The sequence below is a fragment of the Cervus elaphus genome, chromosome 18 (assembly GCF_910594005.1).
Source record: "Cervus elaphus chromosome 18, mCerEla1.1, whole genome shotgun sequence".
NCBI lineage: Eukaryota > Metazoa > Chordata > Mammalia > Artiodactyla > Cervidae > Cervus > Cervus elaphus.
The window spans coordinates 44,601,587-44,617,600 of NC_057832.1; the positions used below are offsets into that span (position 1 = coordinate 44,601,587).

Genomic DNA, 16,014 nt, shown 5'->3' on the forward strand with positions numbered 1-16,014 from the left:
TGATTGGAATAGGAGAAGTCAGTGATAGAGAATCAATTGTGAGAATTAAAGTAGAAATTAAGAGGGTATTTCCAAACTAAGGGTTTTCAATCTCAAGGAAGAGAAAGAGTCACATTTGAACAATTGTCTTTGGTAAAGAAGAGAGGAGATGAGTTGCTTATAACCCACCATAAATGTGCATTGCATTGACCTGGTAATCAAGTTTTGAATAACTAGCAAGTAGACATTTTCTTTCTTCCTTCTTTTGTTCATCAATTGTTATGTACTGTGATATTGCATGGTTATTAATGATACTGTTAAAACAATGTTAACTATATATAATCTTGCTGTATCGACATCAGTGACATGTCCTAAGTGTATTATGAAGAAACATTCCAGATATTTCTCTGTGAAAAAAAAATTCTTGCCTGCAATCTGAAAGATTAAAATATTCTTTAAAATTATTTTACACTTAAATGAAAGATACATATTCTAGTCTTTAAAAACATTACTGCATGCAACTTTTGTACCTTTAAAAATTGATAGTAATAAAACACTTGTGAAAGTGCTGCACTCAATATGCCAGCAAATGTGGAAAATTCAGCAGTGGCCATAGGACTGGAAAAGATAAGTTTTCATTCTAATCCCAAAGAAAGGCAATGCCAAAGAATGCTCAAAGTGAAGCCACTCAGTCGTATCCAACTCTTTGTGACCCCATGGACTGTAGCCCACCAGGCTCCTTGGTCCATGGAATTCTCCAGACAAGAATACTGGAGTGGGTTGCCATTTCCTTCTCCAGGGGATCTTCTTGACCCAGGGATTGAACCCGGGTCTCCTGCATTGTAGGCAGATGCTTTACCATCTGAGCTACCAGGGAAGCTTGCACTCATCTCACACACTAGTAAAGTAATGCTTAAAATTCTCCAAGCCAACCTTCAACAGTTCACGAACCATGAACTTCCAGATGTTCAAGCTGGATTTAGAAAAGGCAGAGGAACCAGAGATCAAATTGCCAACATCCATGAGCTCATCGAAAAAGCAAGAGAGTTCCAGAAAAACATCTACTTCTGCTTTACTGACTATGCCAAAGCCTTTGAGAGTGTGGACCACAACAAACTATGGAAAATTCTGAAAGAGATGGGAATACCAGACCACCTGACCTGCCTCCTGGGAAATCTGTATGCAGGTCAGGAAGCAACAATTAGAACTGGGCATGGAACAACAGACTTGTTCCAAATAGGAAAATGAGTACATCAAGGCTGTATATTGTCACCCTGCTTATTTAACTTATATGCAGAGTACATCATGAGAAGTGCTGGGCTGAATGAAGCACAAGCTGGAATCAAGATTGCCAGGAGAAATATCAATAACCTCAGATATGCAGATGACACCACCCTTATGGCAGAAAGTGAAGAAGAACTAAAGAGCCTCTTGATGAAAGTGAAAGAGAGTGAAAATGTTGGCTTAAAGCTCAACATTCAGAAAACTAAGATCATGGCATCTGGTTCCATCCCTTCATGGCCAATGGATGGGGAAACAATGAGAGACTTTATTTTTGGGGGCTCCAAAATCACTGCGGATGGTGACTGAGGCCATGAAATTAAAAGACATTTGCTCCTTGGAAGAAAAGTATGACCAACGTAGACAGCATATTAAGAAGCAGAGACTTTACTTTGCCAACAAAGGTCTGTCTAGTCAAAGCTCTGGTTTTTCCAATAGTCATGTATGGATGTGAGATTTGGACTATAAAGACAGCTGAGTGCTGAAGAATTGATGCTTTTGAACACACACACACACACACACATGTTTAAATTTACAAGTAGAAAATTTTAAACTCAGATAAACATTATCGGAAAATTCAGTAAATTAATTTGTAGTAAAACTGATGTGGAGATGACTTTGTGTCAAAGGGTCACTTTCTACTGATTTGAAGATGGATTTCATATAGTCAGCTCACTATTTTGCTTTTCCAGTTGATTTCACTAATTTAATGTTTACTTAATTGACTAGTTCTTTGGTTGAATCTGTCTAGTTGAATTTCTCCCAAGCCCTTGCCCGCTCACCTAAGACCAGCCTGCATCCTTCCTGCTTTGTTCATGAACTCCCTTTGCTCAGGAAAATGCTGTCTGTTACTCTGTTACTGTGAAATGATACATGTCTTTCTCCTCTGTGATTGGCACTGGTGATCTTCCTGTACATTAGGAATTTACTAACAGAAAATTGTGGCTGTAATCTGTTGAATTGGCAGAGAGAGAGTGGATAGGCTACAGATTTCAAGTGGAATCCATGCATTTTGAAGGTTGCTGCTGCTAAGTAACTTCAGTCGTGTCCGACTCTGTGCAACCCCATAGACGGCAGCCCACCAGGCTCCCCCATCCCTGGGATTCTCCAGGCAAGAATACTGGAGTGGGTTGCCATTTCCTTCTCCAATGCATGAAAGTGAAAAGTGAAAGTGAAGTCGCTCAGTCGTGTCTGACTCCTAGCGACCCCATGGACTGCAGCCCACCAGGCTCCTCTGTCCATGGGATTTTCCAGGCAGGAGTACTGGAGTGGGTTGCCATTACCTTCTCCGTTTTGAAGGTTAGATAAGGTTAATTCATAATAGGGTCAGCATGCTTGACTTAATCTTTGCTGGTAAGACACAAATAAGTTCAAAAGAAGTTTCTAGGAAAAAAACCTAACTATTGGATGCATGTGCATTCATGCCATTTGCTGATAATTCAGGGTGCTTAGATTTAGGATTCACTTAGGTCCCTTAAGCCTTATTCTGGTTTATGCCTAAAATGCTAAGTGGGCCCATCTGCAGAATTGAGACATCTGAATATATGTTGAAAAAGTGCATGTTTGGGCCAGGCTGAGAAGCCGTCATTTTTTATTTGATCAAATTTGGGCTACAGATCTTAGATCACACATGGGACACAGCCTTTGGCTACTCTGGATGGAATGTATTTCAGATGGTGCAGTTGATTTACGAGAAGAAGGTGTCTGAGAGACTGATCCTTTAGCCTCCCGTTAACTGTCTTATTGCAGATGCGTGTGGGGCTATAATATCCCTCTTTGAATAAAAGAGAACATTTTGGGGGTAGATAATATCCTGATTCAGAGTATTACAATATCCAATGTATTAGTGTCATCATAGAATTTCATCAAGTATAGAGAAGTGCACTTACTTTTCTGATACTGAAATGTCATATGGTCATAACATACGGTTTGTGGTCAGCTCTGTGGACCAATTCATAATGAATTTCTCTTTAAAGGTGAAATAAATTGTTCTTGCAGAACTATCTACAAAATTGGTTATATTTTCTACAAATTAAAAGATTTAAAGTTAAAAGATGTTGAAGTTTATTCAGTGCAACTCAAAGAGGCTCAATGTTTGTTATATCTTGTGAATTCTTATTTAAAAAAAGAAACTGCAAAAGTTAATATATTGATGAAAGAATAAAAACTGAAATGCCAGGACAGAGTTTTAAAAATTAATCTATTAGTATTTTACTCACAGGTAACAAATACTATGCTATGAATTTCATTTCTCTTTCATAATGTATATGAATCTTTCCCTCATGGCATCTGTTCTAAATCAGTCTATTTTCCCATTGCTTTTAAAATCAGGTCAAGGTTAATCTCCTATTCCATGTTTGCTTTCCAGGCATTAGTCATGAAGCTGCTGATGAAAAGGTGATTTTTGGCATTGAATTTAATTCAACCTTTCTGGAATGTATACCTAAATCCCAGCAAGCGTCTATTAAGTGGTATATCCAGCGGTCAGGAGATGAACATCGAGAGGAGGTAAGTTATGGTCATCAAAGAAAGATCACCTTGAGGGAAAGAGTGTAAAACTTACATCAAATTTAGGTTGTGAGAGAAGATGTTCAACTTTTAGTGCCAAATGCAGCTCTTATCACTACTTGATACCAAGGAAAGTAAAATTTTATACTCTGGTATCCAAGGTAACAATGCCTTTGAGAGACAAATAGCCCAATTTAATGCAAATGTGTTAATAAAATACATTTAGAAGCAGACAAATAAAAAAATGTACATGATTCTTCCTCAACTTTTTGTTTTTCATAGATTCTCTATATTTTAGAACAATTCCTGATCAAGAATGAGACTTTTCCCTCACAGTAGCACAATGACTAAATTCTAACTCACATTGTATTCAGTTTAGACTAAAAATGAAACATGTCAAGTTTGTACAAAAATGGAAATATATATCTTATCATATCATCACATGAATACATTGGATGAGTATCTAGACAACTGTACCTTTTCACTCTAGTGTATTAAAATTAAATCAACAGAGAGGGAAAAGTAACATGGATGCTCTACTTTTGACTTTTCCCTCTTTCGGTGTTTCTAACACATATATGTGTTTAAAACATATTACAAAGATTTTGTGAGACAGCTAAGTTATATATGTTACTGAATTTAATGACATGAGTTTGGGTAGTCTGAGAAATTGTATATTAATATTATTTGAACATCATGAAACAGGTTAAATGACAGTATTTGAGAAACCAGTGATAATCTAGAATTCTAAAAGTCCCAGTATTAAATTAAGGATAATGTAATTGTAATGGAATGAACACAGGGTCAGAATTAGGTGAGTTGAGTAATGACTCTTTGTCATTTGTCATTTACTGAAGTCCCATGGGCCAAAATTTTCTAAGGTAAATAAAATAAATGCAAAAGTTCCTGTCAAAATAAAATGAAAAAAAAAAAAAAAACCATCTGAGAATGTGAATTTCAAAGCAGAGGATTACTCACAAGTGTAAAATAATTCATATAACATCGCAGACACTCTCTGTCTGGGAGGATGTGTGAAATAGGAAGTAGCACTAATGATGTGTTCACCCTGACTGCTGAGGGTTTCTGAGCAGGTGGTGACTTCTCTAGTACCCAGTTTCTCTGCCATATAAGTAGGAGGACCAGATGTCCTCTAAAATATCAACCTTCTTGTTAACTCTATAAACATTTAAATAGGATATGTAATCAGTCAAACATTACTGTGGAATTATGGTTCTCAACTTCAGGCAGTTTTGCTCCCAAAGTATTCATATTTTTGGTTGTTGTGACTGCATGAAGGGAGGGTGCTACTGATGTCTAGTAGGTAGAGGTCAAGGATGATGCTAATCATGGTGCAGTGCTCTGTCCCTCACAATAAGTAACTATCCAGCTCCACCCAAATGTCAGTAGTGCTGAGGCTGAGAAACCTTGGAGCCAGAGAACCAACTTTTATGGTATGGTCCACTGTTAAACTAAGAAGCTGTTATTCTCTTCATCTAAGAATAATTTTTCTATCAAAATGTTGACCCTTCACATATTTAATACGAAGGGAATAATTGTCTCATGTCCTTATGTCCTAACTGTCCTCGTGTCAAATATGACAAACAATTGTCCTTATGTCAAATTCTCTAATAAAACTTGATTCTTGCTATTACATTCAGAAGTTTTAAGAATATGGCATATCCATATTTATACCAAGTGTTTAAGGGTCTCATTGTTTATCAATATGCAGTAAAGTTTTACCTGATGTACAAATGATTTAAATTCAAGATATAAAGCATTTATTATTTATCCATGAGATATTGGAAGGACATTAATCTGAATTTTTTAACATGCAGGTTTTCTTTTAGTTACATTACAGTATTTTATTTTTGAATATTTCAAATAACTATTTTTAATTTTAGTCAATAAAGTTTGATGATTTCTTTTCAGTTAAATATAATTTTTTAATAACGATGTTCTTCCTCCATGACAAATTTAATCTAACTTTAAAAAAATGTTGAACTCTGCTTGGGGTGCCCTGCCAGTTATAGATACATACATTTGCTTATGCATGTTTGCATTCATATATTTTATGTTTCCAGAAAAACCTATGCATTACTTTAATGTACATTTTAATGGTTTATCATACAGTCATGGTGGTACCATAAATTTCGATGGAGCAGAAATAGTGTATTTATTGAATTATACTTAAAATATTTTAGCTGTAATGCTTCAACTGATATTTTCATCTATCTTTGTAAATAGGCAGTTATACATTGTCCAGGATATGCAATACTGCTTCCTGAGCTGAGGAAAGGGACACAATCCAGACTAGATTTGAAGCATTTTTCCCAGCAGGATACCCTCTGCTCTTTACCAAGAAGGTCGCAGTTTGAAATCTTTCCTCCACTCAAAAAAAGAAAAAAAGCCTGAGGGAAGGCCCAGGATCCCCTGTGGCACAGAGGCTGTCACCAGGTTATTCTCTGCCAGGAGGAGAACATTTCCTTGCCGAGTTGTTTCACAGTTGGGTGCTGTTGGGAAGGTCATGAGTCAGTTGTCTGCTGACTTTCTTATAGAGCTGTTTTTGAAATTGATGATGTTTATGCTGTAACCAGTAAGTTAATTGACAGTCCCCAAGCTTCTATTGAACTTTTGAGATCTGAATAAATAATATACCATTTGTGATAGCAATTCTTTCATGGATTTTAAAAATATTTTAAAAACACCTTCAAATGTTTGTATGTTTCTATCTGTAGGTCTTTATTTTTGTTGCTTTTATTATAAAAGCAATATAAATGGTTTTGAAACTACAGTAACGTATAAAAGACTATGAGATCACAAAGTGTAGATAATCACACATATATTTTGATCTCTATTTCAGGTTTTTTTCCTACTAACCATTATACTATCAGCAAGTTCCCCTGCCATTCAATTTTATTACATGCTTCCTGTCCCACACCCTTGCCAGCCTGATGCCACAATCATCCACTCATGTTCCATGTTTTATTTAAATAGCTTGTGTTACCTCTTAAAGTAATCAATTTTCCTTTAGCTAAATCTTTCTCTACTTGTCTGTTTTTCTAGGACAGATTCTTAAATGTAAAATAAGAGAGTTAAAGACTTTAATATTCTTACAGCTTTGGATAAACAACTGTATACTGCTAATTTCTCATCAAAATCACCATATTGGCAAACTGCCTTACCTATTACTTGCTTAGTTTATGTTGATACATTAATTTAAAAATTTTAATAAACCCTTTATATATTTAGATAGTAACATTTAACATTATGCATAAGTAACTTTTTATTATGTTTTATATCTCTAAAATTCTTTTGTGTGTTCATAACACACACATTTGGACACATCTGTTGATTTATATGATTTCTCACTTGTGCTTATAAGTTCCTTTCCCAATAAAAACATTATATATTTTCTCATCATTTTGTGATTTTACTTTTACAATTGCAATTTTTTGTTTTTTTTGGGTTTTTTTGGCCCTACTGCATGGCATGTAGGATCTCAGTTCCCCAACCAGGGATAAACCCATGCCCCCTGAAATGGAAGCACAGAGTCTTAACCACTGGACTGTCAGGGAAGTCTCTACAATTACAGTTTATATTTTATATTTACATTTACTCCAGGATATTAATCAAGAATGAGTTATGTATTCATTTTATTTTTTTCTCTTTTAAATAATGAGCCAGTTGCCTCAGCACTATTTTTAAATGTCTTCCTCTATGTTTGTTGAAGGGAAATACTCTTGAAGCCCTAGTCACTTCGACGACACATGCTTTAGCTATGAAAAACCTGACAGGTGAATTATCTGCAAAGGAGTTACCATTAGGCTGCTATTATCAGAGAATCAAGTCCCTGACCTTTACCTGCTGCTTAATACCTAACTGTCCTTTGTCCCATTCCATGTTTCTCTTTTCATTTTAAATGAATTGCCCTTCACTGAAGATCCACACTTAATAATGCCAGATATATTATCCTTGTTCACATTAGGCAAATGGATAGTCGACCCCAGTTCAAGCGTGGTTTTGATTTGTAAGGCCGAGCAGCTTTTACATATCACTAGAGTGGAGAAAATTCTATGAGTTTAAATCAGTGGCCAGAGATTACATTATCTCTTTGTAGAGGAGCTGAATTTTCTAAATTGACTGTGCTGACATTTCACTGTCAAAATGTAGTCTGCATAATGCATCCTGTTCCAGCATGGAATGAAAGCATTACAGAGAATGAGAATGTGAAGGAGGCAAGTGTTAATCAACCACTTAATTTCTGGGTCGCAGATTTCTATCTCTAGATTGCAAAAATCCTATGAAAATTTATGTTAAAAATGTTTTGTTAGAGATACCATTTTATTAAAGCATATTTTTGAAATTTTAGGAAGAGAAAAAAAATCCCTTAAATTATCTCATAGAATTTAGATAAATCCAAAAAGAAATTCATTAAAGCAAACTTTTTATCTGTAGGTCAAAAACCAAAGAAAATGTAAGCATTCCATCACAGAAAGGAAAAGTGAAGGACCCCTATGGGGTAATGAAATGCCAGGTGTTTATGAAACCCTGAATCCCGTAGGAACAGAAGTAGACTGGAAAGGAGGGAAGGGGGCCAGACTTCAGAGTAAAATAACATAAACAGGACACAAAACAAGAATAGCAAAAATAATGATAAAGTGTTATGTAATATGTGTGAAATCACAAAGTCATCATTCCTTCCTGTCAGAAGCTTGAAAAGAATAAAAAGTATTGAGTCAGAGCTGCAACAATCTCTAAGAGTCACATTAAATGCAGTTTAGCAAGGTAGGATGGACGGGACACATATATACCTATGACCGATTTATATTGATGTATGGCAAAACCCATCATAATATTGTAAAGCAATTATCCTCCAATTAAAACAGATAAATTAAGAAAAAAATTAGCAAGAATATCAGCTAGAAAAGAAAATCCAAAGATGAACTGTAACTGAAGTCACCCGCTTTGATCATCTTGCTATTAATAATAGCCACAGGCCATTTTCTATTAAATCACAGAAGTAAAGCTTCAGAACATCACCTCTCCAGCAGTATACCAGTAGTCTATGATGCTTCTAATAATACTTCACATTTAACCTTCAAAGAGCTTTACTTTTAACCACCCCCCTCCCAAATACACCATATGCCGTGTCACCAACTTGATAAATGGGAGACCAATCAGGGAAGATAAATGAGTAGTCATAGGAAGTAGAGCAGAAAGGAACCAGAACCTAGGCTATGGAGTCAGAATTTCAGTTTCTTGATCTAAGATGTATTTAAATTAAAAAATAATTCCTACAATAAAATTATTTAAAACAAAATAAAATATAGTACATGTTAAATTTGAGATTGTTATTTTTGTTTAATCTTTTAGAGCTCTACCAATTCAAATTCAACTTTTACCCTAGGCAGGAGATTTCTGTAGTTTCTAAGAATGTAAATGAATTCAACATGAGTTTTATTACAGTAGCATTTTAAAATGTCTGGGCCTTTAGAATAAATCCATTAGGAAAAAAAAAAACTACACATCAACTCAACCAAATAGGCAAAGTAAGGGACACAAGCAAACCCCTGATGGTGTGGATTCAGAGCAAAGGCAGGGCTGGAGACCCTTCAGCCTCATTAACCAGGGATCTGAGCTGTGACCTGCCTTTGGCCTCGTGTGGTACCCCGCCAGCTGCACTTCTCTGGCACAGAGGGTGGCTGGCCATATACTTGTGAGCTAACTGGGCTGGTAGCCAGAGATGTTTCTTTTCCTTTTCTCATATTTCCAGAATAGGGGGATTTTTTCCTACATATTTTTCACATAAAGATGCAAAGTATAGTCTACCCACTGTGAATAAATTTAATTTAGCCGTCTTGATGCCTCTTTGATTTCCATCAGCTCAAAGTCCACAATACAGGGGCAGATGTGTAAACTGGGAAATCTTCCAGACTTCTTTGTTGTTGTTATTCTACTCAGTTATTCTACTCAGTGCCGAGCCCGCTCAACAATACTCCACATTAAACAAGGCTCTTGTGTTGGTAAACATGCCTCTAGTTTATTGAAGATAGGTTCACTATTCACACCAGACTGGGGGCCAGGCAAGATTAAACATTTGAATTGTCTTTCTGTACTATTGCTTCAAAGGGCAAAGAGCATCACATTCCAGGGGAGGTTCTTTCTGTTCATTGAGCTTTCTCACACTCGAGGTCACATCACAATGTTATAGTATGCTGAGGTATGAGAAGTATTTTCACAGATGACATAGTCTAAAGTATCATACAGACACACACTATCAAAATTCAGTTCATAGTAAACAGAGAAACTCAGCTTTAAATGTTGCTAACCTTCTGCCTGTATGGTCCTGCTCAGTTACAGCTCTAACATCCCAAAGACTGTGTCCTCCGTTCCTTTCGACTTGACTTTTAACAAGTCACCACTTATAGTTTCCATGTGCTATTCAGCTCATTTATTTGGCAATATCTAGAAAAAAGAGTAAATTACTTTCAGAATCATCATTCTCTTCTACATGATAGGTAGCAGTGTGCACTAAAGCTCTTTTTCTACACAGTGACTACCAATGTTACATTCTAGTTCTAAAATTCAGACACAAATCGGTATTCTTAGAATACCAATTAGTATGTGGAATCTCTTGTAAAGATGGTCAGCTGATAGTTTCCAGGTTTACCTCATTTTCATGACTTTTTATTCCTATCTGTAGATTGGGAGGAAAAACTAATTATATTCCAAAGACTCAGTTAGATATGATCAGATGCAACCGTACATTTCTGGGGGCAGCTACTTGAGTTGAATTTTTCACTCTCTTCCACGACGGCTGACAGTATTATGCTTAATGACAGAGAGATGGGGACTAGACCTTTTGGATTCATCTAAGTAAAACTAAGCAGCCTCTCTGGCTCTCATTTATTACCTACCTTTTTTCAACTCTGCAGGTAAAACCCGATGAAAGGATCATCAAAACAGAATATGGGCTACTGATTCGAAGTCTGCAGAAGAAGGACTCTGGGCTGTATTACTGCAAAGCACAGGAGCACACTTTTATCCACACCATAGTGAAGCTGACTTTGAATGTCATTGAGAATGAGCAGATGGAAAACACCCAGAGGGCAGAGCATGAGGAGGGGCGGGTCAAGGATCTGTTGGCTGAGTCAAGGTTGAGATACAAAGACTACATCCAAATCCTGAGCAGCCCAAACTTCAGCCTCGACCAGTACTGTGAGCAGATGTGGCACCGGGAGAAGCGCAGACAGCGGAACAAGGGCAGCCCGAAGTGGAAGCACATGCAGGAAATGAAGAAGAAGCGGAATCGGAGACATCACAGAGACCTGGAGGACCTCCCCAGAGCTGTGGCCACATAGTTTTCTATTTAATTTAATGAAAAGAACTCTTTACCTGCAAAAACACTGTTGTCTGTTTTATTCATCCTTATACTAACTCATAAGAGCTTTCCATGGAGTTTTGCTAAAGCACAAGAACAGTAATCTGAACAAGACTATATGATGGATATGGCATTAGTAAGGGTGAATCATTCATCTGAACCAGTTTTCCAAGAACTAAAACTTATACCTGCAAAGTATCAGAATTATCCTCAAAACAGGGGCTTTACACTTGTAAATGTTTTATATTCTGAGTTTTTGAATTTATTATGTAAATAACTGAGCTAAGAAAGCATCAAATTTGACATTGAAATAAGGTGCTTTATGTCCTTTGCATGGCCTTTAAGCATGGAGTTTACCATGCAGTTGTTGCTTTATGTTCTTATGAACGGATATATCATTCTACTTTAGAACTGGCTACCTGGTGGTCAGATTGGAGGGAAGATGCAAAATACAGCTCACAGTATCAACAGGAACTTTCCCAGTGAGCCATTTGCTGTTGGTGTATGGTTTGGAAATTTGGACAGGTGGGTTACTCCTTTCAGACCCCAGGGGTTACAATTTAGTGTCCTGCAGCATTGATTTACTGAAGGGCATAAATGTTCCTCCCAGGATTCCTTGTGACTTGTCAGGATAACAGGTTCATAGAGAAAGCTTGGTGCTCAGTTATGTGTTTTTAGAATATATGCTGAGCTATATAGGGATAGAATGCTTAATAAATATTTTAATAGGATATGGGAAAGCATTTTAATAAAAGAAAACATCACGGAGTATACTGCATCCTAATGGAAGGGCACACAGATGGGATTTGTTAAGAGAAAGAAAGACAGCCATAAATTCTGGCTTTGGGGAAAACTCCTATCCCCATGAAAAGGAAGAACAATCACAAATACAGTGGATGAAAGGTAATGTGGCTTTATGCACTGGAGTATAAGTAGCTGCCAATTTGTAATTCATCTGTTTAAAAAAAAAAACTTTAGATATGAGAAACTGTAAGCAAAAGCCGAGGAAAAGTTACATTTTCTAAAGGATCATGGGAAGAAAGAACACAAATTTATTTACAGCCAATGGAATTTCAGTGTGTACTGCCTCTCTTTTTTCTAAAAATTTCATCATACTCTATAAATTATTTCTATTTAGTGTCTTTATTCTCTCCTAAATAATGGATTACTAGATTTTATTTGAGTGAATAGGAAAAAACAATATATACATATATAGAGAGATAGAATTAGATAGACAACAGTCGTGGGGAGTGGGAATACTATGTATTTGTTAAATAACGAAATGCAAAAATTTTTACAACGGAAAGGGTTAAATTAACTCTTTGACATCTTTTTCTTCACAACCTTTTTTGCATTTCTGAGATTATATGCTGTATAATCTCACTGTTTTAGTAATTTAATAATAAATAAGTCTACTGCATGTAAAGAAAACAAACTCGCGTTAACATCTTTCCCGTTTTGCCAGCGCTTTCAAAGGTTTCCGACGTGACCCCCGAATGTGTACGGCGCTCCCTGCCTGTTTAGGACTCACCTTTCCTTCACACAACACAAAACCCTTCGCCTTCTTCTGTTTTGCCTTTTCACGCCCTTTTTAGTGTGGAATGAAAAATTAGTCACTTCCTCACACAGAAGGCAGCTTTTCAGAAAACTAAATAGCAGACATTGCTTGTTTCTCATGCATTGTACGTGTCTTGAAAGTAAAAGCCTCTGAGAAGGCAACTTACTACAGAGTTCAGTATCATGTCTGTTCCTGGCTTTATGCTCAAAACATTCTTACACTCATTGTACTTGCATTGCTTACCTACTCAAAGAAGTCACACTGATCTATGATGTTAAGTCACCTTTTGATAGGATACTCATAAACATTTGTAGATGTTTTATTATAAGGAAAACTTAAGGAAGATAGTTTTTTAAAGTGAACCAGAACAAGTCACTCTATTAAAAAGTAATCCATAAGAATAGTTCAAGAAAGATCAGACTGCTAACAAGAGTGTTTAAAACTATTGATTTGCTGGCTTAAAATCTTCCCGGAACTCACAATAAGCTCAAAGCATATGAGTATGTTTTTTAAAAAGATTTCCAAATATGTGTATATTAGACAGTAATGATCAAATTATGGACAGCTTTGAGAGAACTATATGAAACTCAAGTGTTAGGATTGGCTTGTGAACATAAATTTGGTTTTCATCAAAATATGAATGTCCAAGCCATTTTTTTAATTAATTCTTTCTTATTCAGAAAAAAGTTAGGAATTTTGATGGACAGCTAAATTTTAATGGCTGCTTTGAATCTAAATCTACTAATTTATGATAATGACTTAAATATGTTTGAAATATTGTTAGTAAAAAAGTCATGTAATAAATAAAAGTTTTATTGGCAAAGATTTATGTATATTTATAAAAACAAGACATCTAAGCTGCTACATTTAATTTTTTAATCTTTTAATTGCCTACGCTTTAAGTGTAGGGGCAAAGTGCCCCTAACACTTAGGGGAACAGTGTGAATATATTAAGTCTAGAGATAAGACACAATGTATACTTCCTCACCACTAAAAGTTTTTACCAAATTTTCTTTGAAATAATGCAAAATAAAATTATAGTTAATACTTTTAAATTTGCTAAAAAAATCAGCTTTTTATGGAGAGGTCTTAAAATGTCTGTGTTTAGCCTTAGTTTTATGGGTTTTTTTCCCCCATGTTTGAATACATGTCTCTGACTTGCATATTCATCATTTGAATTTCATTCCAGCTAAATTTGAATTTCATGCTGCTAAATCCTGACTGTGCATTCATTTACATCCAATGTATTGGGAATTTTAAGTTTGTTTAGAAATGGATAGTCTAAATAATTAATGTAGAACCTATTTTTCCCCAAAGAGCTCAAAACACCACATTCACATTATTAAAAAAATTTTTTGAAAATCAACCAAATTATTTAAGAAATGGAAAATAGAGAAAATTAGAAATGTGCAAAAGCCACAACAGTAGTGAAAGAATTATAACTCACACCATACCTCACAAATATGTTAGCTAAATACTGCTTACCTACAATATGCTGCCTGCAAAATGGGTTTACTCTTGAATTGTTCCTTTGGTCTATGTTTCAGTTCTTTATATGCTATTAACTTTTGTTTCTGCTGAATTGTATAAACTCAAGCAAAAGATAAGTTTACAGTTGCCAGTGCCTGCTTTTCTACATTATATTGAAAATTAAAATTTCAAGGACAATTAGACAGCCTCCAGATGTCTATATAATGTTAAATTGAACAAGAGCATTAAACACTGATATTTTAAAACTTAAATATATCTCATGAAAAATCATAAATAAAAGTGGAAATGAAAGCTGAAACAGCTTTCCAATTTGTCTTGGACAAAATGTTGGAATTCATTAGCCTTATTGGGAATGGAGAATTTAGAAAAAAGAGATATTTAAAATGTTTTTATAGAAATATTTTTCTCACAGTAAATGACAATATTTAAATAATTTAATCTACATTTGCGGTTAAAAAAAGATCTAAAATTCCAAGATTGGACACATTGACAGTGCAAAGACAGGAACATATACATGATTTATACCTCTCATTTAAATATTTTGTCATATTAAAGTATTTATGGTATGTTTGAAATAGGTGATTTGGGGGGGAAGGGCAAAAAATCTGTCAGTTAATTGTGTAATTTAATTCTTAATAATTGTAAGTGGTTAGCAATCTACATTGAATTTATAGTTTTGCTATTTTAAAAGAAATGTAGTCTTGTAATCTAAAATAATTGCAAGTTGCTAAATGTATATTTTGGTTGTATTATAATAAAATACAAACATTAGTGTTTTATAGTTATAAACAGAATGTTGGTTTGTGTGCAAGTTTTGTTTTCATACCCTAAACATGATAACCAAATTTTACACATAGAATCACACTGAATCAAATACAAAGGAAAATATCTCCTAAAAAATTTTAGTAGATATATTTTGCACTGTAAGTATGTGATAATTTCCCTTATTAAAAAAAAGGAATAATTTTCTCTTCCCAATCATTATAATTATATACTTAAGCTTTACTGTGATTTAATTTAGACTTGAGTAGACTGAATTAATATTACTACTCAAGTAACAACTTTTAAGATTTCTAATTACCATTCTATAAGTGAAAATTAAAAATAGTCATCTGTATGCTTAGCTGTATGAATTTAAATTTTTAAAGGCATAGTTGAGGCTTCTGATTTTGTTTTATAAAGAATTTACTTGAATTTCTTTTAGAGAAAATTACATTTCTTATTGATTTGGTACACCCATGTAGGATATTTTATATTTGCAAATAGATAATATTATAATATCCCAAACCTGTAATGAAATAACTTGTAGGGATGTTATATAAAGAAATGTCATTTTCTGAGTGCTTTCACAAGCTTCAAACATGAGAATTTATGGTAATGTGTATATATAAAATTTTAAAAAGAGAAACAATTATATAGGGTCCTCGTAAAGAGCACGCCCAAGCTGTTACTATAAATAAAAATACAACCTAAGATTAATAACTGAAAAAATTCCACGTGTATTTGTTTGACTATAGTAAGAAATGGGAGTGATCCTGAGAAAAAAGGAGACAGAAGTTTAGCATTTGAGAATCAAAAATATCTATAACCACACAACTTGGTACCTGCATTAATATGATTTGCTAGTCCAGTAAACTCATGCCTAGGATGATGAAAATGTAAGCAACTATTTTTTGCTTCAGAAGCTCACACACCTGTCATTTGTGTATATATTAGTACAAATGGATCTTGGAAGAGGGATTTGACAATACTCAGTTCAGTTCAGTCGCTCAGCTGTGTCCGACTCCTTGCGACACCATGAACTGCAGCACGCCAG

The 16,014-nt window shown here is 35.0% G+C and overlaps 1 protein-coding gene across 3 annotated transcripts in view; it reads left to right on the forward strand.

The window, feature by feature from the left end:
- Window positions 1–14,992, forward strand: part of SEMA3D (semaphorin 3D) — a 222,540-nt gene extending 207,548 nt beyond the window's left edge. For all 3 annotated transcript variants that reach the window (XM_043871916.1, XM_043871915.1, XM_043871914.1), the window contains 2 exons: window positions 3,629–3,768; window positions 10,704–14,992. In XM_043871916.1, coding sequence (XP_043727851.1) covers window positions 3,629–3,768; window positions 10,704–11,129 — 566 coding nt within the window. In that variant the 3' untranslated portion in view covers window positions 11,130–14,992. The remainder of the gene's footprint in view (window positions 1–3,628; window positions 3,769–10,703) is intronic.
- Window positions 14,993–16,014: the final 1,022 nt, after the last annotated feature.